This window comes from Nerophis ophidion, linkage group LG05 (genome assembly GCF_033978795.1).
Source record: "Nerophis ophidion isolate RoL-2023_Sa linkage group LG05, RoL_Noph_v1.0, whole genome shotgun sequence".
In the NCBI taxonomy this organism is placed as follows: Eukaryota; Metazoa; Chordata; class Actinopteri; order Syngnathiformes; family Syngnathidae; genus Nerophis; species Nerophis ophidion.
Window position 1 is genome coordinate 11,516,772 of NC_084615.1, and position 26,760 is coordinate 11,543,531.

General features: G+C 40.5%; 1 protein-coding gene across 2 annotated transcripts in view; it reads left to right on the forward strand.

Moving 5' to 3' along the window:
- Positions 1-869: 869 nt before the first annotated feature.
- The window catches only part of tm9sf5 (transmembrane 9 superfamily protein member 5), a 34,093-nt gene continuing 8,202 nt past the window's right edge, over positions 870-26,760 (forward strand). The window contains exons 1-17 of one of the 2 annotated variants that reach the window (XM_061900015.1): positions 870-1,158; positions 6,985-7,052; positions 11,409-11,502; positions 11,585-11,712; positions 11,782-11,911; positions 12,001-12,128; positions 14,166-14,280; positions 16,110-16,189; positions 16,263-16,368; positions 19,110-19,160; positions 19,421-19,553; positions 19,624-19,743; positions 19,807-19,864; positions 19,941-20,100; positions 22,612-22,763; positions 22,845-22,956; positions 23,019-23,190. In XM_061900015.1, coding sequence (XP_061755999.1) covers positions 1,021-1,158; positions 6,985-7,052; positions 11,409-11,502; positions 11,585-11,712; positions 11,782-11,911; positions 12,001-12,128; positions 14,166-14,280; positions 16,110-16,189; positions 16,263-16,368; positions 19,110-19,160; positions 19,421-19,553; positions 19,624-19,743; positions 19,807-19,864; positions 19,941-20,100; positions 22,612-22,763; positions 22,845-22,956; positions 23,019-23,190 — 1,945 coding nt within the window. In that variant the 5' untranslated portion in view covers positions 870-1,020. The remainder of the gene's footprint in view (positions 1,159-6,984; positions 7,053-11,408; positions 11,503-11,584; positions 11,713-11,781; positions 11,912-12,000; positions 12,129-14,165; positions 14,281-16,109; positions 16,190-16,262; positions 16,369-19,109; positions 19,161-19,420; positions 19,554-19,623; positions 19,744-19,806; positions 19,865-19,940; positions 20,101-22,611; positions 22,764-22,844; positions 22,957-23,018; positions 23,191-26,760) is intronic. The other variant, XM_061900016.1, reaches the window with a different exon arrangement.

Sequence of the window (26,760 nt, forward strand, 5' to 3'; positions counted from 1 at the left end):
ACAAAGGTCTTAACTCATTCTCTTTCTATGCCACATCAATGTGGAATGCACTCCCAACAGGTGTAAAAGTAAGTGCATCTCTATATTCCTTCAAAACCGCTCTAAAACAACACCTCCAGGCAACTTCAACACTTTACTAATACCCTCCTCCATTCACATCCCATCTCCCCGGATTATAAACAACTCAAATGTACTTCTAATGTATATACTTGTTCTTATGCTATGTGAACTCACTATGTTCTCTGCTGGCTGTACATATCCTACTAAATAAGACCTACACTGTTTCAATGTCCACATTTCTCTGTTGATGCAATTGTTGATGACAGAAGTTCTGATATCAACCAAAGCTCCCCACCCACCCCCCGGATTGTAAATAATGTAAATAATTCAATGTACATACTATGATGATTAACTTGTGTGATGACTGTATTATGTTGATAGTATATATTTGTACCATGAATTGATTAACGTGGACCCCGACTTAAACAAGTTGAAAAACTTATTCGGGTGTTACCATTTAGTGGTCAATTGTACGGAATATGTACTGTACTGTGCAATCTACTAATAAAAGTATCAATCAATCAATCAATCAATCAGACTGCAGGAACTTCGTATTGTGAGGCAGACGCACTAACCCCTCTGCCACCGTGAAGCCTGAGTGGTGGCCTAAAAGTATATTTTATATATATATATTGCATTGGTTTTTAAAATAAAAAATATGAAAATGGCCCCCGCTTGCTTTGATTTTTCAGTGTGCGGCCCTCAGTGGAAAAAGTTTGGACACCCCTGTTGTAAGATGTCTATGATCGATCTCGTCATACCAATACCACCCGGAAGTCGACGATGTCGATATCGGCGTGGCTCCGCCCCCCCCTGGCAAAGAAGCGGTTGGCCAGTGCGCAGCTAGCATTAGCCGACGTCGCTTCACTTTCATGAGCGTCACAAGAAGCTGCTCGTCATCATAGAAGCACACTTTTTATTTGGATCGCCTATAGACCTTCGACCAGTGAGGATTAAAAAATGAGGAGGCGAATAGAGCTGGGTTTGGGGCTGCTTTGCTGGCTCCTTTCTCACTTGAGTCCGTGCTCGGCTTTCTATCTTCCGGGTTTAGCTCCAGTCAGTTTCTGTCAAGCAGGCAAAGGAGCAGAAGATTGTCAGGTAAGTTCACTCTCACCTTCTAATATAACATGGTCAGCCATGTTCACACTACTTCTATGTCGCCTTTTACTGCCCCAATCACACGTTCCTTCACGTCGCTGGCTAACGTTAGCCATTGCTTGAAAAGGCCCCGTCTATGTCCTGGAAACAGCAGCAGCTTTGTATGTTTCTTGCACCTTTTTGCTGCAATGACGTGGAGCTGCTTTTTGCACTTTTACCTCAGCTCAAATGAAATGAAGCACTTGCATGCTGGTGTCAAGCCAAAACTCAACACATGCGATATAAATATTGCTGTAATAGAGGGACTCACAGTTTTCATTAAAGGCCTACTGAAATGAGATGTTCTTATTTAAACTGGGGATAGCAGGTCCATTCTATGTGCCATACTTCATCATTTCGCGTTATTGCCATATTTATGCTGAAAGGATTTAGTAGAGAACATCGGCCTTTAAAGTTCGCAACTTTCGGTGCTAAGAGAAAAGCCCTGCCTGTACCGGAAGTCGCAGATGATGACGTCACATGTTTGATGGCTCTGTCACGCCAAATTTCTTCCCCTCCTACAAAAACATTCCCCCCGGAAGAAATTTGGCGTGACAGCCCCTCTAATGCCTGAAGAACCCCAATGAGGGCGTGACAATACCAAGTTATATGACTCTTAAGGGTTACAGCTGGAAAAATAGGTCGAAACGTTAGCATGCTGGAATGCTAATATTTTTCCTCGCCGTTATTTTTCACCTATGACAATCAGCCAATTCTAATGCTTTTAAAACAGGCAGCTGCGTGGGCTGCTTTAAGGTCCTTCCACCCTCATTGGGGTCCTTCAAGTAGTTTCTTCCGGGGGGAATGTTTTTGTCGGGGGGAAGAAATTTGGCTTGAAAGCCCCTCCAATGCCTGAAGGACCCCAATGAGGGCGTGACAATACCAAGTTGTATGACTCTTAAGGGTTACAGCTGCAAAAATAGGTTGAAACGATAGCATGCTGGAATGCTAATATTTTTTCCTCACCGTTAAGGGTTACAGCTGCAAAATTAGCGAAACAAAAATAGCTTGAAAGGTTAGCATGCTGGAATGCTAAAATTTTTTCCTCACCGTTATTTTTCACCTATGACAATCATCCATCCATCCATTTTCTACCGCTTATTCCCTTTTGGAGTCGCGGGGGGCGCTGGTGCCTATCTCAGCTACAATCGGCCAGAAGGCGGGGTACACCCTGGACAAGCCGCCACCTCATCGCAGGGCCCTATGACAATCAGCCAATTCTAATGCTTTTAAAACAGGCAGCTGCGTGGGCTGCTTTAAGGTCCTTCCACCCTCATTGGGGTCCTTCAAGTAGTTTCTTCCGGGGGGGAAGGTTTTTGTAGGGGGGAAGAAATTTGGCGTGACAGCTCCTCACATATTCACATTGTTTTTATTGGGAGCCTCCAACAAAAAGGGCTATTCGGACCGAGAAAACGACAATTTCCCCATTAATTTGAGCGAGGATGAACGATTCGTGTTTGAGGATATTGATAGTGACGGACTAGGAAAAAAAAAGTAAAAAAAAAAACAACGCAATTGCATTGGGACGGGTTTCGATGTTTTTAGGCACATTTACTAGGTTAATTCTGGGAAATCCCTTATCTTTCTATTGTGTTGCTAGTGTTTTAGTGAGTTTAATAGTACCTGATAGTCGGAAGGGTGTATCCACGGGCGTGACAATACCAAGTTATATGACTCTTAAGGGTTACAGCTGCAAAAATAGGTTGAAACGTTAGCATGCTGGAATGCTAATATTTTTTCCTCACCGTTAAGGGTTACAGCTGCAAAATTAGCGAAACAAAAATAGCTTGAAAGGTTAGCATGCTGGAATGCTAATATTTTTTCCTCACCGTTATTTTTCACCTATGACAATCAGCCAATTCTAATGCTTTTAAAACAGGCAGCTGCGTGGGCTGCTTTAAGGTCCTTCCACCCTCATTGGGGTCCTTCAAGTAGTTTCTTCCGGGGGGAAGGTTTTTGTAGGGGGGAAGAAATTTGGCGTGACAGCTCCTCACATATTCACATTGTTTTTATTGGGAGCCTCCAACAAAAAGGGCTATTTGGACCGAGAAAACGACAATTTCCCCATTAATTTGAGCGAGGATGAACGATTCGTGTTTGAGGATATTGATAGCGACGGACTAGAAAAAAAAAAGTAAAAAAAAAAACAACGCAATTGCATTGGGACGGGTTCCGATGTTTTTAGGCACATTTACTAGGTTAATTCTGGGAAATCCCTTATCTTTCTATTGTGTTGCTAGTGTTTTAGTGAGTTTAATAGTACCTGATAGTCGGAAGGGTGTATCCACGGGCGTGACAATACCAAGTTATATGACTCTTAAGGGTTACAGCTGCAAAAATAGGTTGAAACGTTAGCATGCTGGAATGCTAATATTTTTTTCCTCACCGTTAAGGGTTACAGCTGCAAAATTAGCGAAACAAAAATAGCTTGAAAGGTTAGCATGCTGGAATGCTAATATTTTTTCCTCACCGTTATTTTTCACCTATGACAATCAGCCAATTCTAATGCTTTTAAAACAGGCAGCTGCATGGGCTGCTTTAAGGTCCTTCCACCCTCATTGAGGTCCTTCAAGTAGTTTCTTCCGGGGGGAAGGTTTTCGTAGGGCGGAAGAAATTTGGCGTGACAGCTCTTCACATATTCACATTGTTTTTAATGGGAGCCTCCAACAAAAAGGCCTATTCGGACCGAGAAAACGACAATTTCCCCATTAATTTGAGCGAGGATGAACGATTCGTGTTTGAGGATATTGATAGCGACAGACTAGAAAAAAAAAAGGTAAAAAAAAAACAACGCAATTGCATTGGGACGGGTTCCGATGTTTTTAGACAAATTTACTAGGTTAATTCTGGGAAATCCCTTATCTTTCTATTGTGTTGCTAGTGTTTTAGTGAGTTTAATAGTACCTGATAGTCGGAAGGGTGTATCCACGTGCGTGACAATACCAAGTTATATGAATCTTAAGGGTTACAGCTGCAAAAATAGGTTGAAACGTTAGCATGCTGGATAGTCGGAAGGGTGTATCCACGGGTGTGTTGACGCGCTTTTCTCCGGTAAGAACTGACTTTTTAACCACAATTTTCTCACCAAAACCTGCTGGTGGACATGTGGTAGGGAACCATGTTCCCTTGACCGCGCTCTGATCCATAGGAAAGTTTCACCTCCAGGAATTTTAAACAATGAATCACCGTGTGTTTGTGTGGCAAACGGCTAGAGCTTCCCAACTCCGTCTTTCTACTGTGACTTCTCCAATATTAATTGAACAAATTGCTAAAGATTCAGCAACACAGATGTCCCAAAAACTGTATAATTATGCCGTTAAAGCAGACGACTTTTAGCTGTGTGTGTGCGCAGCGCTCATACTTCCTAAAAAAACCCGTGACGTCTTGCGTACACGTCATCGTTGCACGACGTTTCGAAGACGAAACTCCCGGGAAATTTAAAATTGTAATTTAGTAAACTAAAGCGGCCGTATTGGCATGTGTTGCAATGTTAATATTTCATCATTGATATATAAACTATCAGACTGCGTGGTGGGTAGTAGTGGCTTTCAGTAGGCCTACTGAAATGAGATTTTCTTATTTAAACGGGGATAGCAGGTCCATTCATCGTGTCATACTTCATCATTTCGCGATATTGCCATATTTTTGCTGAAAGGATTTAGTAGAGAACATCGAGGATTAAGTTCGCCACTTTTGGTCGCTAATAAAAAAGCCTTGCCTGTACCAGAAGTAGCAGACGACGTGCGAGTGACGTCACGGGTTGTGGAGCTCCTCACATCCTCACATTGTTTACAATCATGGCCAGCAGCAGCGAGAGCGATTGCGACCGAGAAAGCAATGATTTCCCTAGGGCTGGGCAATATTGCCTTTTTTTTAATAGCGCGATATTTTTAGGCTATATCGCGGTATACGATATATATTACGATATTTTGCCTTGGCCTTGAATGAACATTTGATTCATATAATCACAGCAGTATGATGATTCTATGTGTATACATGAAAACATTCTTCTTCATACTGCATTCATATATGCTACTTTTAAACTTTCATGCAGAGAGGGAAGTAAATTGAGCAAAAGTGTATTTATTGAAGTTATTAAGCAATGGCACAAACATTCAAGTCATTTCCAAAACAAAAATTGCAAGATAGATTTTTGAGAGACATATTAAGTGTCAATTAAAAATGAGCTGCATAATAGGAAATCAAATAGTATTCGTCCTTCACTATGTGGTATGTTACTAAAATTATGAAATTCTCTTCATTCTCTAGCGAGTGACTTTTCAAATGATTCTACATATTAGCCGTAATGCTACTTTTTATAGCAACTCTTTCCCCTCCCCCACACTTGACAAATTACGGTTGTCTGTTCGACATATTCCCACTTGAAGCCGAACCACCGCCAGACCATGGAAACCCTGCTGTTTTTATTGGGAATTAAGTCTTCCTTCATTTGTTACCAGATCCGCACCTTCTTTCTCTCGTACGGCTACGTTAGCAGCTAAAGTAGCCCAGTCTGCTATCTCTCTGCTCTGCGAGGGCGGACACGTAAGTGACGTATGACGTGACAGTATGTGACGTTTGTAAGAATATACGCCTGCTTGTCTGTGAGAAGGAAAGACAGGAAAGAGTGAGAAGAGCCTGAAGTGTACGCCCGCAGCTAAAAGCAACTGCGTGAGAACGTATCCTCTATTATTACGATATAGTCATTTTCTATATCGCACAGAGTCAAACCCGCGATATATCTTATATATCGATATATTGCCCAGCCCTAGATTTCCCCATTAAGTTGAGCGAAGATGAAAGATTTGTAGATGAGGAAAGTGAGAGTGAACGACTCGAAAAAAAAAAAAAGACTATACAGTGGGAGCGATTTTGATGTTATTAGACACATTTTCTAGGATAATTCTGGAAAATCCCTTATCTGCTTATTGTGTTACTAGTGTTTTAGTGAGATTATATGGTCATACCTGAAAGTCGAAGGGGTGTGGTCACGAGTGTCTCTTGAGGGAAGCCACGTTTCTCGACGAGGCGAAGCGAAGGCAGCCGGTCGGGCCGGGCTGAGATTTTTTTTCCCCCTCCACGGTGGAAGCATCCCACGTTTGGGGGCGGCCGGTGGGAGGAGGCAAGAGAGTCGCAGCTGCCTCTTTGACAGGTGCACGAGGAACGACGCAAGCTCTCCGCTCATGTCTACGGTCAGAGCCGACTTATTACCACCATTTTCTCACCGAAACCTGCCAGTTGACATGTAGTAGGGAACCATGTTCGCTTGACCGCTCTGTTCCATAGTAAAGTTTCACCATCATCTTTCGGGAATGTAAACAAGGAAACACCGGCTATGTTTGTGTTGCTAAAGGCAGCTGCAATACACCGCTTCCCATCTACATCTTTCTTCTTTGACGTCTCTATTATTAATTGAACAAATTGCAAAAGATTCAGCAACACAGATGTCCAGGATACTGTGTAATTATGCAATTAAAGCAGACTACTGGGATCGGGGCTGGAACAAAATGTCCGCTACAATCGGTCACGTCACGCGCACGCATCATCATACCACAACGTTCTTAACAGGATACTTCGCACGAAATTTAAAATTGCAATTTAGTAAACTAAAAAGGCTGTATTAGTAAGTGTTGCAATGTTAAGATTCCATCATTGATATATAAACTATCAGACTGCGTGGTCGGTAGTAGTGGCTTTCAGTAGGCCTTTAAGACAACTTGACAATTTTGCCATTCAACCACTTGAGTTTGCACTTTGATAAAGTAAACATGTGTTTTTGTTTGACAGACGGAGATACAGCTGTTTGTCAACCGCTTGGATTCTGTGGAGTCCGTCTTGCCTTATGAGTATGACATGTAAGTCACATCTTCACGGTCTCATGCCCTGGTGGAAAAACTCAAGGCCCACCACATCATTTTAATGTGGCTAATCACGTCATTTTAAAGTGCCCTGTCACCTTCTAATGTGGCCCGCGACAAAATTTAACTGGCCTGCCACATCATTTTACGTACATATATACATCATATGTATATATGTAAGTGTGTGTGAATTTAAATGTATTTTATATAGACAATATATAGCAGCAACCACTGAATTGAATTATATTATATATATTATTGTATAATATATTGTATATATATATATTGTATATGTATGGGGGTGGGACCTAATAAAAATTGACCCACCACATTCTAATGTGGCCCGCCACATCATTTTATGTGGTGTCCCACGTTCTAATGTGGCCTACTACATCATTTTTTGTGGTTTGCCACGTTCCAATGTGCCCTGCCACATTATAATGTGGCCCGCTACATAATTTTATGCGGTTTGCCATATCATTATAAGGTGCCCTACCACATCATTTTATTAGTTCGAAATTGGGCCGCCACATAATTTTATGTGCCCTGCCACATTCTGACGTAGCCTGCCACATAAATTGTGCTTTGCCACGTTCTAATGTGGCCCGCCATATCATTTTATGTGGTTTGCCATGTTCTAACGTGCCCTGCCACGTCATTTGTGTGACCTGCTAGCTTCTAATATCCCCCGCCACATTCTAATGTGGCCCGCCACATTCTAATGTGGCCCGCCACATCATTTTATGTGGTTTGCTATATCATTATAAGGTGTCGTACCACATAATTTTATGTGCCCTGCCAGGTTCTAATGTGGCCCGCAACATAATTTAATTGGCCTGCCACATCATTTTAGATTAGATTAGATAGTACTTTATTTATTCCGTCAGGAGAGTTCCTTCAGGAAAATTACAATTTTCAGCACAATCCCATTCAAGATCAGACAAACATTAAAGGGAGACAGAACAGGATCGCTGACGGGTCTGCCAGCTTCCAGCGCCCCTTACAAAAAAAGATGAGATACAGGTAAACAAGGGGGGGAGAAAAAAATAGAAGATTAAAATAAAATAAATAAAATATCAGTCTTAGCCTGGGCCCTGGAGAGGGGGTGCAGACTGAGGCCAAGGGGAAAAAACAACAACTCATAGCCATAGTACACATGTAAGAGGGAAACATCAAAGAACACATAGGACATTATAGACATTAAAGCAGCAGATACAACCAGACACTTCTACATACAGCTATGAATAAAAAGTAAAAGAAACATATCCACTGTGGTGGCCTCTGCGGTGTTCCACGCCATCGTCCGCTGGGGTGGAGGGAGGATGGCCAGAGACAGGAGCAGACCCAACAAAGCGACCAAGACAGCCGACTCCACTCTCGGCCAGTGTCCAGTCCGCATGGATGAGCGATGATACGTCCAAGGTGACTGAGGTGTCCGACACCTGCTCACCCAGCCAAGACACCGCGAAGCCTTTCCGTCCCAGCGCTCAGTGCCAGCTCCGCAGTTCTGTCCCCTCATCCGCATCTCCTCCAGTCCCTCCAAACCGACTCTGGTGTGGCAGAGACCCAGCAGCTGGTCTCCATGGGCAAAAGGCTCCCGGTAGGTAGATCCAGAAGTCCACAAAAAAAGCACCACAGAGGTCACGAAAGTGACACTCCTTGTCACACAGTCCCAAAGGGTCCCGGACCAAAAGGCAAAAAAATATAATAACACATGAAAACAAGAGGGAAACACAAACGGATGACACAAGAGCACAGAGCTCCTGCCCACAGCAGCCACTACAGCAGCGCCATCTTGGGGAAAAAAAAAAAATTTGTGTCCTGCCACATCATTTTGTGTCCTGTCACATCATTTTATGTGTCCTGCCACTAGGGGTGTAACGGTACGTGTATTTTTATTGAACCGTTTCGGTACGGGGGCTTCGGTTCGGTTCAGAGGTGTATCGAACGAGTTCCACACGGACATATAAGTAGCGCACCTCACGTTGTGTAAACAATGCACACCGAGGCACCATGAATTGATTAACGTGGACCCCGACTTATAAAAAAGTTGAAAATCTTATTGGGGTGTTACCATTTAGTGGTCAATTGTACGGAATATGTACTGTACTGTGCAATCTACTAATAAAAGTTTAAATCAATCAAAAAAAAACAACACACGGCAAGCTAGCAGCAACCGCGGCCTACGATAGACTGACCATACCTCCTCTTTTCCCCGGACATGTCCTCTTGCGGGGCTGTACATGTGGAGTTTCTTAAATGCCTCAAATGTCCGGCATTTTAAGTTAGGCTTGCGTGTATTTTTAATGTATGTTCAGGGTTAAGAAGGGGTTAAAAAAAAAAAAAGTGTGTGCAGGCAACATTGGTGAGGGAGGGGGAGACACAGAGAGAGCGAGAGAGTTATGATAAACTTACATGCGTCGCCAGGCTCTGCTTTTTACCCATAGATTTCAGATTTTATTTTTTATTATCTAAAGCAGGAGTGTCAAAAGTGTGCCCCGGAGGCCAATGGCGGCCCTTAGCTAATGTTTTAAAGGCCCACAACACATTCTAAAAATACTATTAAAATAAACAAAAACAATCAAAAGTGAAATACAAAAGCTTAAAGGCTAAATGTAATTTAGAAACGGTTGCAATGTTGACTAATAAAACAAAGCTGTTTTTTTTTCTTTCAAATTGTGATTGCTCAAAACATAATGTTGAATCAAAATCAATGTTATAATGAATTATTGACCTATCCAAGTTTCCAAATACTTCACATCAAATGTTTTACTAAGAAAATAATTTTGGTGGAAAATTTAGCAAATTTGTTAAATAAATAACCAAATATTTATATTTTGTTGTTTTCCTACTGTACCGAAAATGAACCGAACCGTGACCTCTGAACCGAGGTACATACCGAACCGAAATTTTTGTGTACCGTTGCACCCCTACCTGCCACATCATTTTGTGTGTCCTGCCACATTCTGACGTAGCCTGCCACATCATTTGTGCCCTGCCACATTCTAATGTGGCCCGCCATATAATTTTATGTGGTTTGCCGTGTTCTAATGTGGCCTGCCACGTCATTTGTGTGACCTGCTAGCTTCATTGTGGCCCGCCACATAATTTAATTGGCCTGCCAGATCATTTTATGTGTCGTGCCACATCATTTTATGTGTCCTACTACGTTCTAAGGTGGCCTGCCACATAATTTTAAGTGCTCTGCCACGTTCTAATGTGGCCTGCCACGTTCTAATGTGGCCCGCCACCTAATTTTAGGTCGTTTGCCACGTTCGAAAACGGCCCGCCACATCATTTTATGTGCCCTGCCACCTTGTAACGTGGCCTGCCACATAATTTTATGTGGTTTGCCATACCATTATAAGGTGCCCTACCACATAATTTTTTGTGCCCTGCCACGTTCTAATAGATAGATAATAATAATAATAATACTAATAGTAATACTACTACTACTAATAATAATACATTTTATCTATAAGGCGCCTTTCTGGGCACTTAAGGACACCGTACAAAATTGATAAAGTACAAAAAGATAGTACTTTTGTACAATAAAGTACAAAACAATAGTACTTTAGTGATTCCTTCAGGAGAGTTCTGTGGCCCGACACATCATATTATTTCGCCATAAGATTTTAATGTGTACCGCCAAATCATTTAAGGTGTTGGCCACGTCATTAATTTATGTGATTTTCCCTATTTTAATGTGTTCAGCAAAAACATTTTATTGTGTCATCCTATTGAATTCTAATGTGCCCCGGCCACATCATTTTGTGTTGTTTGCCATATCATTTTATGTGCTCTGCCACCTTTTTATGTGGCCTTCCACACAATTTTGTGTTTGGCCACATCATTTTATGTTGCCTGCCACGTTGAACCACGACATTATTTTGTGTTGTTTGCTATATCATTTTACTGTGCCCCGCCACGGCGTTCTAATGTGGCACGCCGCATCATTTTATTGTTTTTCCAATTCATTTATGTGGCCTGCAAAAGCGCACTCTGGCTGAATGTATTTGTTCTTTTAATTTTGACAGAAAAATGTTGCACACGCAACTGCTTTTGTTTTACACTTAATATTATCTGATGTTCCATTTTTGTGGTTATCCAAAATAACAACTTTAATGTCTGCTTGTCATCTTGACTTATGATTTCAAAACAAGCTATCCATGCTTCTGTAAAAAATATAATTTTCAAAAACAGTTGCCTACTATGTGTTTATGTTCATGTACATTCACTGTTGTAATTGCAATGTGGCCTGCAATAATGATGACTTTGACACCCCTGGTCTAATGTATTTTTGGATAATCCTACAGCTGAATATTATCCTAATTCATTTTTGATTGTTTTAAGGTTTGACTTTTGCAAGGATGCAAAGGAAAAGAGGCCTTCCGAGAACCTTGGGCAGGTTTTGTTTGGAGAACGCATCGAGTCCTCACCGTACAAGGTGGAGCCTTACCCCGCCTAATGTTCTATTTATACAAACAATTTACTCATTACTCTTTTATGCATCCCATTGTTCTTTGTAGTTCAACTTCAATCAAGATGTCAAGTGCAAGGCGGTGTGCACAAAGACATACAAGAAAGACAACCAGGAGGACACAAACAAGCTAGATTTCTTTAAAATGGGAATGGAGCTCAACTATCAGCACCACTGGTGAGTTCTTACCATGAGCACAATAAGGAACCTGGGGACTTGCGCTTGAGCCACTGGCTTCCGTTTCAGGATTGTTGACAACATGCCGGTCACGTGGTGTTACGACGTGGAAGATAATCAGAAATACTGCAACCCTGGCTTCCCTATTGGCTGCCTGGTTACCGCTGACGGTAAACCTAAGGACGCTTGTGTCATTAATGTGAGTTGGGATTTGCGCGTGCTCACACCATTTATGCTAAAAAAGTGTTTACAGCTCGACTATGGACTCGCTGAATGTGTGCATTTCAGGCCGAGTTCAACAAGAAGAACACATTTTACGTCTTCAACCACGTAGACATCAAGATCACCTACCACAGCGGAGAGGCCGATGGATGGAGCGGAGCTCGGCTGGTTGCTGCCACTCTGGAACCCAAAAGGTAAACAGGGTGGAACCTACTAGCAGACTTTAAGTATGTTGGCTTCATAGTCAAAATATCAGGGTTTGGATGTCCAGCGGGGCATATCTGCGTGGAGTTTGCATGTCTTTCTGCGGCTGCATCCCAAAACCATGCATCTTTGGTCAATTGAACCCTCGCTCGTCAAATCAAATCAAACTTTGTTTATGAAGTGCTTTTCATACATAACAGAAATGCAGTTGATAATAAAATAATAAAATCCTCCGAAGAGCAGGGAAACCTGCGAAACCGGCTTGTAGGTTCCTAATGAAGCCTTAGCTTGACGCTCCTCTACTTTCTCCTTCTCCCGCTTGCTGCGCCAACAACAAACAAAACCCCAGACTGGGGCTGGGCGATATATCGATATATACTATCGCGGGTTTGTCTCTTTGCGATATAGAAAATGACTATATCGTAATATTCGAATATATACGTTCTCACGCAGGAGTTTTAGCTGCGGGCGTACACTTCAGGCTCTCCTCGCTCTTTCCTGTCTCCTTCTAACAGACAAGCAAGCGCACATTCTTACATACTGTCACGTCATACGTCGCATACACGCCCTCGCAGGGCAGAGAGCTAGCGGTGTAGCTAATGTTAGTTGCTAACGTAGCCGTACGAGACAAAGAAGGTGCAGATCTGGTAACAAATGAAGGAGGACTTAATTCCCAATAAAAACAGCAGGGTTTCCATCGTCTGGCGGTGGTTCGGCTTTAAGTGGGAATATGTCGAACAGACAACCGTAGTTTGTCAAGTGTGGGGGGGAAAAAGAGTTGCTATAAAAAGTAGCATTACTGCTAATATGTAGCATCATTTGTTAAGTCACTCGCTAGAGAATGAAGAGACTTTCATAACCTTAGTAACATACCACGTAGTGAAGGACAAATACTATTTGATTTCCTATTATGCAGCTCGTTTTTATTTGACACTTAAAATGTCTCTCAAAAATCTATCTTGCAATTTATGTTTTGGAAATGACTTGAATGTTTATGCCATTGCTTAATAACTTTAATAAATACACTTTTGCTCAATTGACTTTGTTGTGATTTTGTTCTGCATGAAAGTTTAAAAGTAGCATATATGAATGCAGTAAGAAGAAGAATGTTTTAATCTAGACACATATAATCGTCATACTGCTGTGATTATATGCATCAAGTGTTCATTCAAGGCCAAGGCAAACTATCGTAATATATATCATATATCGCGATATGGCCTAAAAATATCGCGATATTAAAAAAAGCCAATATCGCCCAGCCCTACCCCAGACGCTCAGCTTCGTTTTGTATCGTTTACTTCTCAACTTAATCATTCGAAAACGTCAAAATGTAACGATGTGGGAACAAATGAATGGCAAAATAAAGCGAGTTTGTTACAGTAAGAAAGAGGTAGAATAAACTGTGCGTCTCGATTTCACCATACCTGACTGCCATTACCCATAATGCACTGTGTCCAAACCATTTTACCACACAGATCCTTTCGACACTTATGCAATTAAACAGTTACATATTCTGCACTGTATAAAATAGTACGCCATCAAATTATTCAGACAAATGTAATAATTACAAATAAAGTGTACCTTATAATTATTTTAAGCATGCAATATATATTTTTTTGTATTATTCAAATAAAGTAAATAATCCCCTTTTGGCTGAATAAACATAAAGCACCTTCCATAAAATGTAAATGAACTTAAACAGCATTTAGGCTCCTACAAGTCTTGTCGGGATGATAAAGCCTCTGTTTTTTTCCTGACATGTATTCCACTCTATTGAGCACTGTATAACGGATAAACCACAGAAGAGCATTTCGGTTCTTGCCCGTAAGTGACAAGGGGAAGAGGATGGATGACTGTTTGTACCTCGGAAGGTTAGCGTCTTTGGTCATTACCTGCTAGTATGTTACTTTTCCAGGTCTATGGCTCTCATCACATTCATCCCTCTTCATAGTCACTGCATTAAAAAGTTTTTGTGGAGTTCATTTGATGTTCTTTACAAAGCTTTTGAACTTTTTTACTTTCCACAGTGTCAAACACACGGATGAGAAAAAGCCAGATTGTGAAAGCGCAAACCCTATGGAGGTACCTGGACACTTTGACAGTGACGTGTCCATTATTTACACCTACTCTGTCTCTTTTGAGGTAAGGCTTTTGAACTCTGGGGGTCTTTAAAAAAAAAAAAAAAAAATCAAAATGACGATATTTTTCAATGCTTTTTGTAACTACGAAATATAGACTCTTAATTTCTTTAAAATATAATTCTCAAAATAAAAAATACATTACTTTTTCAAGTCATGTTTTGGGCCGTTTGAGGAACTGTAATTTTTGGGGAATTTTGTTCAGCATTTACAAACTATTTGTATATTAAAGATTAGCACCATTGTTATTAGTTTTAGGAACCGAATCCGAAAAAAAAAAAAGGTTGGCACTGGCCAAATCCTGTCATTCCTACCGGGCACCGAATAATGTAAAATCCATGTTACAGCACCTGGGTTGTGCGTAACGTCACACCCGGTTGCTGACTCAGCACATTGGCACTTGACGATCACTCCAGCAGGACTTACAGCTTTCTCTGCCAAACTTCCTCTAGGTAGTGTTGCAATTTCCAATGCCAACAAAAACTGGGTGCAAAAAAATTACCCAAATACATTGGCTTTGCTATTGCATGCTACTGAATAGCATTAGCAATTTTAGATTGGGATTTCAACACCTCCAAATTTGTTAGTAAAAAGTACAACTAAGATGCAAGTTACAATCAAACAGCTAGTGAGTAAAAAGGACAATACACACAGTATACACACTTTTTAGGGTGCAACAAAAGACTAGATTCAGCAGAGACGGAACTGACTAGCCAGCACACCACAAACTCTATACTACTGCTTTCTAACGTCTTGGACTTTCAACTGTGATTACAACTTATTGACATACTTGCAAAGGAGACCCAGAAATGTGATAATGAAACGAGATATAATAACTGAACAGCAGTTCTTATAATCAAAATGTTCTTAGTGTTTCAGTCCAAAAAATTACATTTTAGTATGAAAAACAAAATTAATTTACACACAAAAGTACGGAAAATTTGTACTGTCGAATACTCATGTCAATTCGCAGGAACAGCAAATCTGTACCGTACCGGTTCATTTGTAAACGGTACCCATCTCTAATTGTTATTCTGAGAGCTAACGCTAAGGAACTACTTTTAGTACCACAGCGCATCGCTCACGGAGTATGTACTGCTGCTGTGGAAACACTGACATGCTATGCTGCTCCTTTGCTCCTAGACTTTTATTTCTATTTTGTTACCTGAGTGAGGGTTATGATGTTCATCTCAATGGGGAACAAGTCTTTAGCTAAAAGATATAAAAAAAAAAGCAATTCACCTTTAAGAAGTAGAGAGCTATTTCTGTTTTTTTTTTTTTTTTTACATTTAAGTGGCAATAAACTTGGTTAACTTTCTGTAGAATTGTAATAAATGGCAATGAGTCATTTGAATCATATTATTTTTGACTCAGTTTGTCCAATGACTTATTACCGTCCTCTAGTTTACTTACATACAGTACAGCTTTTATTTTTGGCTGCATGTTGGGGCGATTTAGCTCAGTTGGTAGAGTGGCCGTGCCAGCAACTTGAGGGTTGCAGGTTCGATTCCCGCTTCTGCCAACCTAGTCACTGCCGTTGTGTCCTTGGGCAAGACACTTTACCCACCTGCTCCCAGTGCCACCCACACTGGTTTGAATGTAACTTAGATATTGGGTTTCACTATGTAAAGCGCTTTGAGTCACTTGAGAAAAAGCGCTATATAAATATAATTCACTTCACTTCACATTTATCAATGAACTTTGTAAAAAACTGCAATCTAACAAAAATGTCACATCACTGTATTGTATAATGAAGTCCTTGCTAATACCCAGCCCTAGTAGTAGGTGACTTATTTTACAATAATGGTAAATGGTCACCGCTTTTTTCTACAGGAAAACAACAAAATCAAGTGGGCGTCCCGTTGGGACTACATCCTGGTCTCTATGCCTCACACAAACATCCAGTGGTTTAGGTGGGCGTGCCATCTAATCGACACATTCCCACAAGAGTGTTTAAAGTTTGTAACATTAGTCTTTGTCTCTTAGCATCATGAACTCTCTGGTCATCGTGCTCTTCTTGTCCGGCATGGTTGCCATGATCATGCTGAGAACGCTGCACAAGGACATTGCCAGATACAACCAGGTGGACCAGGTAAACACGTAGCCTGTAGTTAAACATTTCTTGCTTTGTCACTAGGAATGGGTACTGAATTTAGTATTTTTATATATATTTTGTCACTACTATCGAATACTGACGTACGTAACTCAAACGCTACCATATTTACAAACCTTGTAGCACCTGACGTCACATCAGGTTGCAGACTCTGCAGCGGCTCAAGTAGTCAGCAGGGGAAAAAGGGCTTATTCATAACGGACGGCCTGTTGGTAATGCTAGAATTTTCCATGCCAACAAAGCAAACACACCTGATTGAAAAGCGCCCATTCACTTTGGATATGCCATGCAGGCTACTTACTAGCATTGGCGATTTTACATGGCAATTCCAACACCGCCAATCAAAACTACAACTTTCATGCACGCTACAGTCAAATAGCTGGTGTCTAAAATTACAATACTATTGCTTCCTGACTATGGCAACACAGAGGACAAACTGAACTGAATATATTTAGTTTGCAAAGATTCTGTCAATTTAATTGTGTTGTCTTCCTGTGTGGAAACATAGGAAAGTGTTGGGGCAGAAATCAAACATTACTAAGCAATTAGGAGTTAAAAAAAGAATGGTGCAGTGTTACGGAAGAGTAATAAAAGAGAAATTAGAATGAAAAGGCTTTAAACACTTTGGAATTCTCTTATTGCACCCAAAGAACAATGAACCATTTTATGTAGCGTCTGCCATAATTTAGGAGTAGGTTAGAGTAGAATAGAAAGCTTTATTGACATTGTATTAAATGCCTCATGTGCTTTTAAGACACATACAACAATTGGTAAACATTAAAGTCATTACTGTGGCTAAAACTACACAGATAAGACATCTAGCCGATAAAACCCAAATTGTTGAAGATACTGCTACGTGGGTGGTTATGATTGCACTAATAAATTGGCATCAAGCCAACCAGCTGTGTGTGTCTACATATTTATTTGCACAACAGGGAAGCTAGTTAACTACGTAACCCACTATTTAAACTCCTAGCGCACGTCTGAATGCTTATTGTAATGCTGAAGTTTGAAGCAAAGATGGTAATACTCTTATTGCCATCTTTGGCGAGGCATGTTTTAAAGCTTCCGGGTTTAAAGCTTTAACCTTTTCCTTGGTTTTGTAGCCAAAATACTTCCATTGAGCTTCATGTATTCTCTCTATCAACCAGCAGAACTGACGTTTTTTGCCATTTTTTTCCCTACACACTGTTTCTGCTTTTGTGCGCGAATTGACAAACTAAACATGCGCCGCTCGGCAGGATTCAGGTGGGGGAAAAATGTCAGTACAATACTGTACAACCCTAAATTTTAATGTTAAACAAAAGAACATTTACTGTATTTCCTTGAATTGCTGCCGGGGCGCTAATTAATTTAAAACCTCTTCTCACTCCGGCACTTACCAAAGGCATGCGGTAAAGGCAAGCATGCGCTAATTATTTTAAAACCTCTTCTCACTCCGGCCCTTACCAAAGGCATGCGGTAAATTTAGGCCTGCGCTTAAAAATTTCAGTGTGATGTAAGGATACCATCATGAAAAGCACATTTAATAAAAACAACTTTATTATGGTCTTACCTTTACTTATAAATGAAGTCCATGCGCAGCTCCTTCTGATCAAAAGCATCGATAACTGGTTTATAGAAGTCTTCCTTATCTTTCTTCCGTTTTAAAAGTCTCTCTGTCTCGATGGAGATCTTCCTTTATTACCTCCTGCTTCGATTGAAAGTCCAGTTCGGAAAACAGTCCATGTTTAAAGTGCAAGCGAGAGGAAAAAATAAACACAGCTAACTCTTGCTGGTCCAGTTCATGGTCGGTAGGTGTGTAGCCATAGCGCGCTCTCGTTTGGTTGCTCCTGACGTGCAGGCCGCTGCTATCAGTTAGCTCGGCTCCTCGCGTGTAGTGCGGGCGACGACAGAATTATGCTCGGACAACTCCCCCTCCCGTTCTGCTCCGTGGATGATCTCTTTATCCCACTGCTGCCACCATGAAGTGTTATTGTATAAATAATACACTTGGTATTTATGACTGGAACATGCTTTATTTCAGCCCGGTTGTTTACATAGCCAGCATAAGAGTAGTGGTGTTACATCCTAAAAGGTCTGTCCTGCACCCCCTGCGTCATATCCGTTCCCAGCACATATCACGACAGTTGTTGTCACTTCTTCTGCATCCGAGTAGTCGCAAGAAGGATCACTAGCGCTGGCTACCACCAGGAGGCGGGAGTCATTTAATGACTTATATTTGACACACGCAGCTACGGTATATTAATAAAACATAGCTGCTTACTGTTCTTTTTAGCATATTCAATAGCTTGGACCTTAAATCCTACTGAATAGCTCTTAATCTTCTTCCCTTTATGCGATTCCAAATTATTGAAATCAGCCGCCTCCATTTTGAAAATGATGACAGGGGAAGTGTCACTCGTGACGTGACGAGTTTGACCCGGCGGTAATACTAAGCATCCGCTAATTATTTTGTGAAACAAGGCAGGTGCATACTATATACCCGGTGGCAATTCAATGAAATACGGTATTACCACATGAACACACACATGGAAGTACAGAAAATTGGTGCCATTACCGTTTTGCCAGGTGAACATGTACCCATCCCTAGTTGACACTGTAGCACGACTGTATAAGTGGTGGTGTATTTGATTGGGGGAAAAAAGGATCTGTTAGTTTGAGTATCGTCAGAGGTTCCTGCCGTGCGAAAGTACTGAACGTGTTGTCACATTTCACAGGCAGACTTGATAAAGGTTCCAGTGACCACGCTGAAATCCTCTCCCATTTATGTAAGCGTACCAAAAACACCCACATCTGTTGTGGTACTTCAATCAGGTGTGTGTGTGTGTGAGGCTGTGAGATGACTGCAACAACACACATGGGAGAGGAATGTAAACATGTGTCAAGACCTGAAGGATACATTGGAGTCGTAGCACAGCAAACTTGTGAGATTTAGTTGACTTTAAGCCACTGTGTAGTCCTTGCTTTTAGCGCTCATGTGATGCACTCTGATGATCAGCCTTCTCATTCTTCTCCTTTCCCCCCACAGGAGGACGCCCAGGAGGAGTCCGGCTGGAAGCAGGTGCACGGGGATGTGTTCCGGCCACCCAGGAAGGGCATGCTGCTCTCCATATTCCTCGGCCAGGGAACGCAGATCTTCATCATGACCTTCATCACCCTCTGTAAGAAGGGCTGGCGATCAATAGCAGCGACCGTACTAGTGTTATAATGTGATGACTTCCCCCGCTGTAGTCCTGGCCTGCCTCGGCTTCCTGTCGCCGGCCAACAGAGGCGCCCTGATGACGTGCTCCGTGGTCCTCTGGGTCCTGCTGGGCACCCCCGCTGGCTACGTGTCAGCACGCCTGTACAAAAGTAAGATGGAAAGTTGTGTTCATGATACAAGTTCGTGTGTGCTCATCTTAACTTTTTTTGCAGCCTTTGGAGGAGAAAAGTGGAAGACAAACGTCCTGTTGACAGCTCTCTTGTGCCCTGGGTTTGTTCACGCTCACAAAATATCTCTTTAGCTGTTTTATTCTATCCATTCTCCTTTTAATATGAGGCTTCTTCAGTATCGTGTTTGCCGACTTCTTCCTGATGAACCTGATCCTTTGGGTGGAGGGGTCCTCAGCAGCCATCCCCTTCGGGACCCTGGTAGCAATCCTGGCCCTGTGGTTCGGAATTTCCGTGCCGCTCACCTTCATCGGTGCCTACTTTGGATTCAAGAAGGCCGTACGTATCGTGTAGAGCATCTTACTGCTAAACACAATGCATCCTGAGACAGAAATGCTTCCCGTTGGAAATAATATAATCAGGAGCATAAAAAAAAAAAGAAATTCCATTTCATCTTGATTTTTATTTGTAATGACTCTTCTTCGATTAAAAAAAAATCTATTTTAAAAAAGTATTTTATTTTATTTTTCCCAGTTTAGCCACTCAGACAAATCATGCATTAGATGTAGATGATCTATATCTGCTGTAAACATTTACATGAAACAAGAGAATTGTTGGATACTTCTCCTGTTGTCTTATTTATATTTGACTTTATTAATTGTTTGGCTAGAATTTTATTAAACAAAACCACTTTTCTTATAAGTAATATAAAAAAAAACATAAGATCTGTTTTTTATTTTATGGAATAATTTAGTTAATCATAAAAATGTGACCCAATGTAAATAAAACACATTTTACATTTTGAATCGAGAATATTTTTAAATGAAATCTTTATACCCAAGAATGGAATGGTGTAGTGGCCAAAGATCCACATCCCTAACAATAATGCAGTCACCCTCAAACTCCATTAAATGTACCTGTTAAATAAAACACCTGCCTTGTTTTAAGGAATATTTGGGCCTACTACACTACTGGTATTTTAATGCCATTATGGTGGTAATTAATGAATACTTAGGTCTACTACACTACTGTATTTAATGTTGTCATTATGGTGGTACTTAATGAATACTTGGGTCTACTACACTACTGTATTTGATGTAGTCATTATGGTGGTACTTAATGAATACTTAGGTCTACTACACTACTGTATTTAATGTTGTCATTATGGTGGTACTTAATGAATACTTAGGTCTACAACACTACTGTATTTAATGTTGTCATGATGGTGGTACTTAATGAATACTTAGGTCTACTACACTACTGTATTTAATGTTGTCATGATGGTGGTACTTAATGAATACTTAGGTCTACTACACTACTGTATTTAATGTTTTCATGATGGTGGTACTTAATGAATACTTAGGTTTACTACACTACTGTATTTAATGTTGTCATTGTGGTGGTACTTAATGAATACTTAGGTCGACTACACTACTGTATTTAATGTTGTCATTATGGTGGTACTTAATGAATACTTAAGTCTACTACACTACTGTATTTAATGTTGTCATTATAGTAGTACTTAATGTATCCTTAGGTCTACTACACTACTGTATTTAATGGTGTCATTATGGTGGTACTTAATGAATACTTAGGTCTACTACACTACTGTATTTAATGTTGTCATTATGGTGGTACTTAATGAATACTTAGGTCTATTACACTACTGTATTTAATGTTGTCATGATGGTGGTACTTAATGAATACTTAGGTCTACTACACTACTGTATTTAATGTTGTCATGATGGTGGTACTTAATGAATACTTAGGTCTACTACACTACTGTATTTAATGTTGTCATGATGGTGGTACTTAATGAATACTTAGGTCTACTACACTACTGTATTTAATGTTGTCATGATGGTGGTACTTAATGGATACTTAGGTCGACTACACTACTGTATTTAATGTTGTCATTATGGTGGTACTTAATGAATACTTAAGTCGACTACACTACTGTATTTAATGTTGTCATTATGGTAGTACTTAATGTATCCTTAGGTCCACTAAACTACTGTATTTAATGTTGTCATTATGGTGGTACTTAATGAATACTTTGGTCTACTACATTACTGTATTTTAATGTTGTCATTATGGTGGTACTTAAAAATTACTTTGGTCTACTACACTACTGTATTTAATGTTGTCACTATGGTGGTACTTAATGAATACTTAGGTCTACTACACTACTGTATTAATGTTGTCATTATGGTGGTACTTAATGAATACCTATGTCTACTACACTGCTGTATTTAATGTTGTCATGATGGTGGTACTTAATGAATACTTAGGTCTACTACACTACTGTATTTAATGTTTTCTGGGGTGGTACTTAATGAATACTTGGGTCTACTACACTACTGTATTTAATGTTGTCATTATGGTGGTACGTAATGAATACTTAGGTCTACTACACTACTGTATTTAATGTTGTCATGATTGTGGTACTTAATGAATACTTAGGTCTACTACACTACTGTATTTAATGTTTTCTGAGGTGGTACTTGCTGAAATACGTTTCAGAAACACTGCATTAATAAAATATGTTCTGGGGCCAATCTTTTTAAGAGTCATCAGTATAAAAAGCAGTGTATTAAACACTTTCAACAAGAAAAATATAACATAGTGGACAAAAGTATTGTAACACCATTAGTGTTAGCTCAAGTGGATGTTTATCCAGAAGCTAAGAAAAGCCAGTCACAGTTACTATCTTGATGCCAACGTGCATGTTTTGTGAGATTTGAGAGACTGTTTCCCCAATATTTGGTCAAATTCTCAATGTGGACATTTATTTTCAGTTTCTACTGGAAAATAATTGCATATTTGTTTGTACTTTTTTTGCTCATGCAGGCAATCGGGCAACCAGTGAGAACCAATCAAATCCCCCGCCAAATTCCCGAGCAGTCGTTCTTCACCAAGCCTATTCCCGGAATAGTGATGGGGGGCATCCTGCCCTTTGGCTGCATCTTCATCCAACTCTTCTTCATCCTCAATAGCATTTGGTAAGCGGCTTGGTGGGAATGCTCATTTCACTTGTCTCGCTCATGTTTAAAATACCATTTTTTTTTATTGTATTGTGAAAGGTCCCATCAGATGTACTACATGTTCGGCTTCTTGTTCCTGGTTTTCATCATTCTGCTCATCACATGCTCGGAGGCCACCATTCTGCTCTGCTACTTCCACTTATGTGCTGAGGTACACAAACACAATCAATCAACACTTACAGGGTGTTAAATCGTCCTCATTTGTGTGTCCAGGACTACCACTGGTGGTGGCGATCCTTCCTGACCAGCGGCTTCACCGCGGTCTACCTCTTCATATACGCCGTGCATTATTTCTTATCCAAGCTGCAAATCATCGGCGCAGCCAGCACCTTCCTCTACTTTGGATACACCATGATCATGGTCCTCATCTTCTTCCTCTTCACAGGTGAGCCTCACCGCAGCAAATTAAAGCCCGTAAGCAGCAGCCGTTCAATGAATGTCCAAGCCTTAAAGGCGCGTGTCCTTTTTCAGTGGTACTATCAGGATCCCCATCCTGGTACAAGCGCAATATAGCACCAGGAAGTTGTTAAAGCTATTGTGAAACTGTTGTCTCTGCATAGATGAGTCAGCACTGATAAAGATCTTTTTCATACAGATCAGGTCACTCGTAGAGTACATGAAAATGTGGCCTTTAAAAACATCATAAGCTATTAATCCAACCGGAAGTTTATTATTGTGGTATAGAGCTGCACTGCATCATATTGATGTAAGTAAGTGCAGGGGCCAAATATTACAAGCATTTATCATCAATACAAAGCATAAACAATACATAAGTATCCCCATTAAAAAAAACGAATAAACAAGAGCTCCCACTTTTTCGTTTATTTTTAATTGTTTGAGTCTCAATTTAAAAGTGAAGTGAATGGAGATGAGTGATTTGGGATAGTGGCGCTGTGTGAAATAAATAGTCCTTTTCCCCCCACATCCCCTCACTCATCCCTTTCACATTTTTTAGCTCAGTAGTTTGCATGCACATCGCACAGCCCATTATCCTTTTTTGAAAATTGTTTTTAGAATGTGGCGACGCCAAATCGCAATTCGAATAATGGCCTAGCTCCATTACATATAAGTACATTTGCAAAGTATTCACAGCGCTTCCCTTTTTCCACATTTTATGTTACAGCCTTATTCCATAATGGAATAATTCATGTTTGTCCTCAAAATTCTACAGGCAATAAATGATAAATGATAAATGGGTTGTACTTGTATAGCGCTTTTCTACCTTCAAGGTACTCAAAGCGCTTTGACACTACTTCCACATTTACCCATTCACACACACATTCACACACTGATGGAGGGAGCTGCCATGCAAGGCGCCAACCAGCAACCATCAGGAGCAAGGGTGAAGTGTCTTGCTCAGGACACAACGGACGTGACGAGGTTGGTTCTAGGTGGGATTTGAACCAGTGTCCCTCGGGTTGCGCACGGTCACTCTCCCACTGCGCCACGCCGTCCCCATATATACCCCATAATGACAATGTGAAGTTGTTGTATATTATTAATTTAGCAAATGTATTGAAATAAAATAAATAAATGAATCAAATACACGTAAATATTCACAGCCTTTGTTCAATACTTTGGCTGGACCTTTGGCAGCAATTACAGCATTAAGTCTTTTTCAGTACGATGCCAAAGCTTAGCACACCTATCTTTGGGCACTTTTTTATTTATAATACATTTGCAATTTTTTCACAGTATCATTTTGGAGCATTGTCTGTAAAATTTTGGGAACAAAAATTATTTTATTTTAGCTCATTTGGTTCAGTTGGTAGAGCGGCTGTGCCAGCAACTTGAGGGTTCCAAGTTCGATCCCTGCTTCCGTCATCCTAGTCACTGCCGTTGTGTCCTTGAGCAAGACACTTTACCCACCTGCTGCCAGTCTCGTCCGCACCGGTTTAAAATGTAATTTAGATAAATGGGTTGTACTTGTATAGCGCTTTTCTACCTTCAAGGTACTCAAAGCGCTTTGACACTACTTCCACATTTACCCATTCACACACACATTCACACACTGATGGAGGGAGCTGCCATGCAAGGCGCCAACCAGCACTCATCAGGAGCAAGGGTGAAGTGTCTTGCTCAGGACACAACGGACGTGACGAGGTTGGTTCGAGGTGGGATTTGAACCAGTGACCCTCGGGTTGCGCACGACCACTCTCCCACTGCGCCACGCCGTCCCGTTAAGATGATGAGTTTCACTGTGTAAAGTGCTTTGAGTTACTAGAGAAAAGCGCTATATAAATATAATTCATTTCACGTCATTCTGAAAGAAGGCTGTAACATAAAAAGATGTGGAAAAAGTGAAGGGTTGTGTATATATTCTGTATGCACTGAAACTCTTATATTTGATTGACACCTGCAACACAAAAGCTAAGATAATGTTTTTTCTGCCAAATAGCCTAGCATATACTCATGTACGTTGAATTGGTTTTAGCATTTTTAATATACATCATGCATCAACACTGTATTCTTTCACTATGAAAACATGCGGACACCACCGATTAAACAAAGCATTCGCCCAACATTCTCCACTTAGTGAGAATATCACCACGCCTAATTTCACTTCACTTTCCAGTTTTCTTTGACGTGTCGGAAGAGCCTTGCCTTAAGGTTGTGACGTAACAATAGGAAAAAGTAACGTTGTAACTCCTCAGTGTATTCAACGACGTGTTCTTTTACAAGTTGTTGATTTAGTACAATGTTAATAATTCATGGGTGGTAAACATGAAACCTTGTAACATAAGGAGCCTGTTCTGAAATTGTACATGTGAGCCTGTTCTGAAATTGTACATGTAAATACACAAGCAGCTCTGGCATATGCTGTATGTCCAAACTTTTTCATGCACCGTTTACTGAGAAGTGATGGAAAATGTCACAAATGAATCCCTTTCTTGCAAATCCTGTATCGCAAGATTCTTCTTTGGCCCTTGTTCTCCCTCCTACACGCCCTTTGTGGACACCGGTGGCTTCTTTTTGCACAAACCTGCTAACTCGCGAGTAATTAGGGTTGTCTCGATACCAATAGAGTGCTACCGCTACCAAAGTGTGTTTTGATATTTTTCTAAATAAAGGGGAACATTAAAAAAATTCATTATTGTTTTTATGTTAACAAAAAACTCTTAGGGTACATTATAGGGCTGGGCGATATGCCCTCGTATTAATATCTGGATATTTTTAGGCCATGTCACAATACACCATATATATATATATGTGGATATTTTGCCTTAGCCTTGAATGAACACTTGATGCATGTAATCACAGCAGTATGATGATTCTATGTGTCTACATTCAAACATTCTTCTTCATACTGCATTAAGATATGCTACTTTTAAACTTTCATGCAGAGAGGGAAATCACAACTAAGTCAATTTAACAAAAGTGTATTTATTAAACAGTTATTAAGCAGTGGCACAAACATTCATGTCATTTCTAAAACAGAACGTGCAAGATTGTCAGAGACATTTTAAAACAATCTGTGAGTGCACTTTTGTGCATGATGTCACTAAGATGACATACCAAACATCAGTAAATTAAAGTGCACTTTTTGTACAGAATGCCAGTACAACAGTTTAAAACAAATAAAGTGCACTTTTGTGCATGATGTCACACAAGATATTTTTCTATAAGTATCAAATAATAATGAGCTGCATAATAGGAAATCAAATAGTGTATGTCCTTTGCTATGTGGTAGGTTCCAGCGGACGCTATCTCCTTCTGTTGTTGACTAGTTTTTTTCATACGGTGTTGATGTGGAAATGGTTGCTTAGGCATTTTGTTGGTGTGGCACCGGCCGAAATGTTGACAAGTGGAGTTTCAAGCACTCTTCATTCTCTTAGCGGGTGCCTTTTCCAATGATGCCAGTAGTACTGCTACTTTTTGTAGCAACGCTTCAGCCACACACTTGACATATGACGCTTGTCTGTTCAACATCTTTCCGCTTGAAGCCAAACCACCG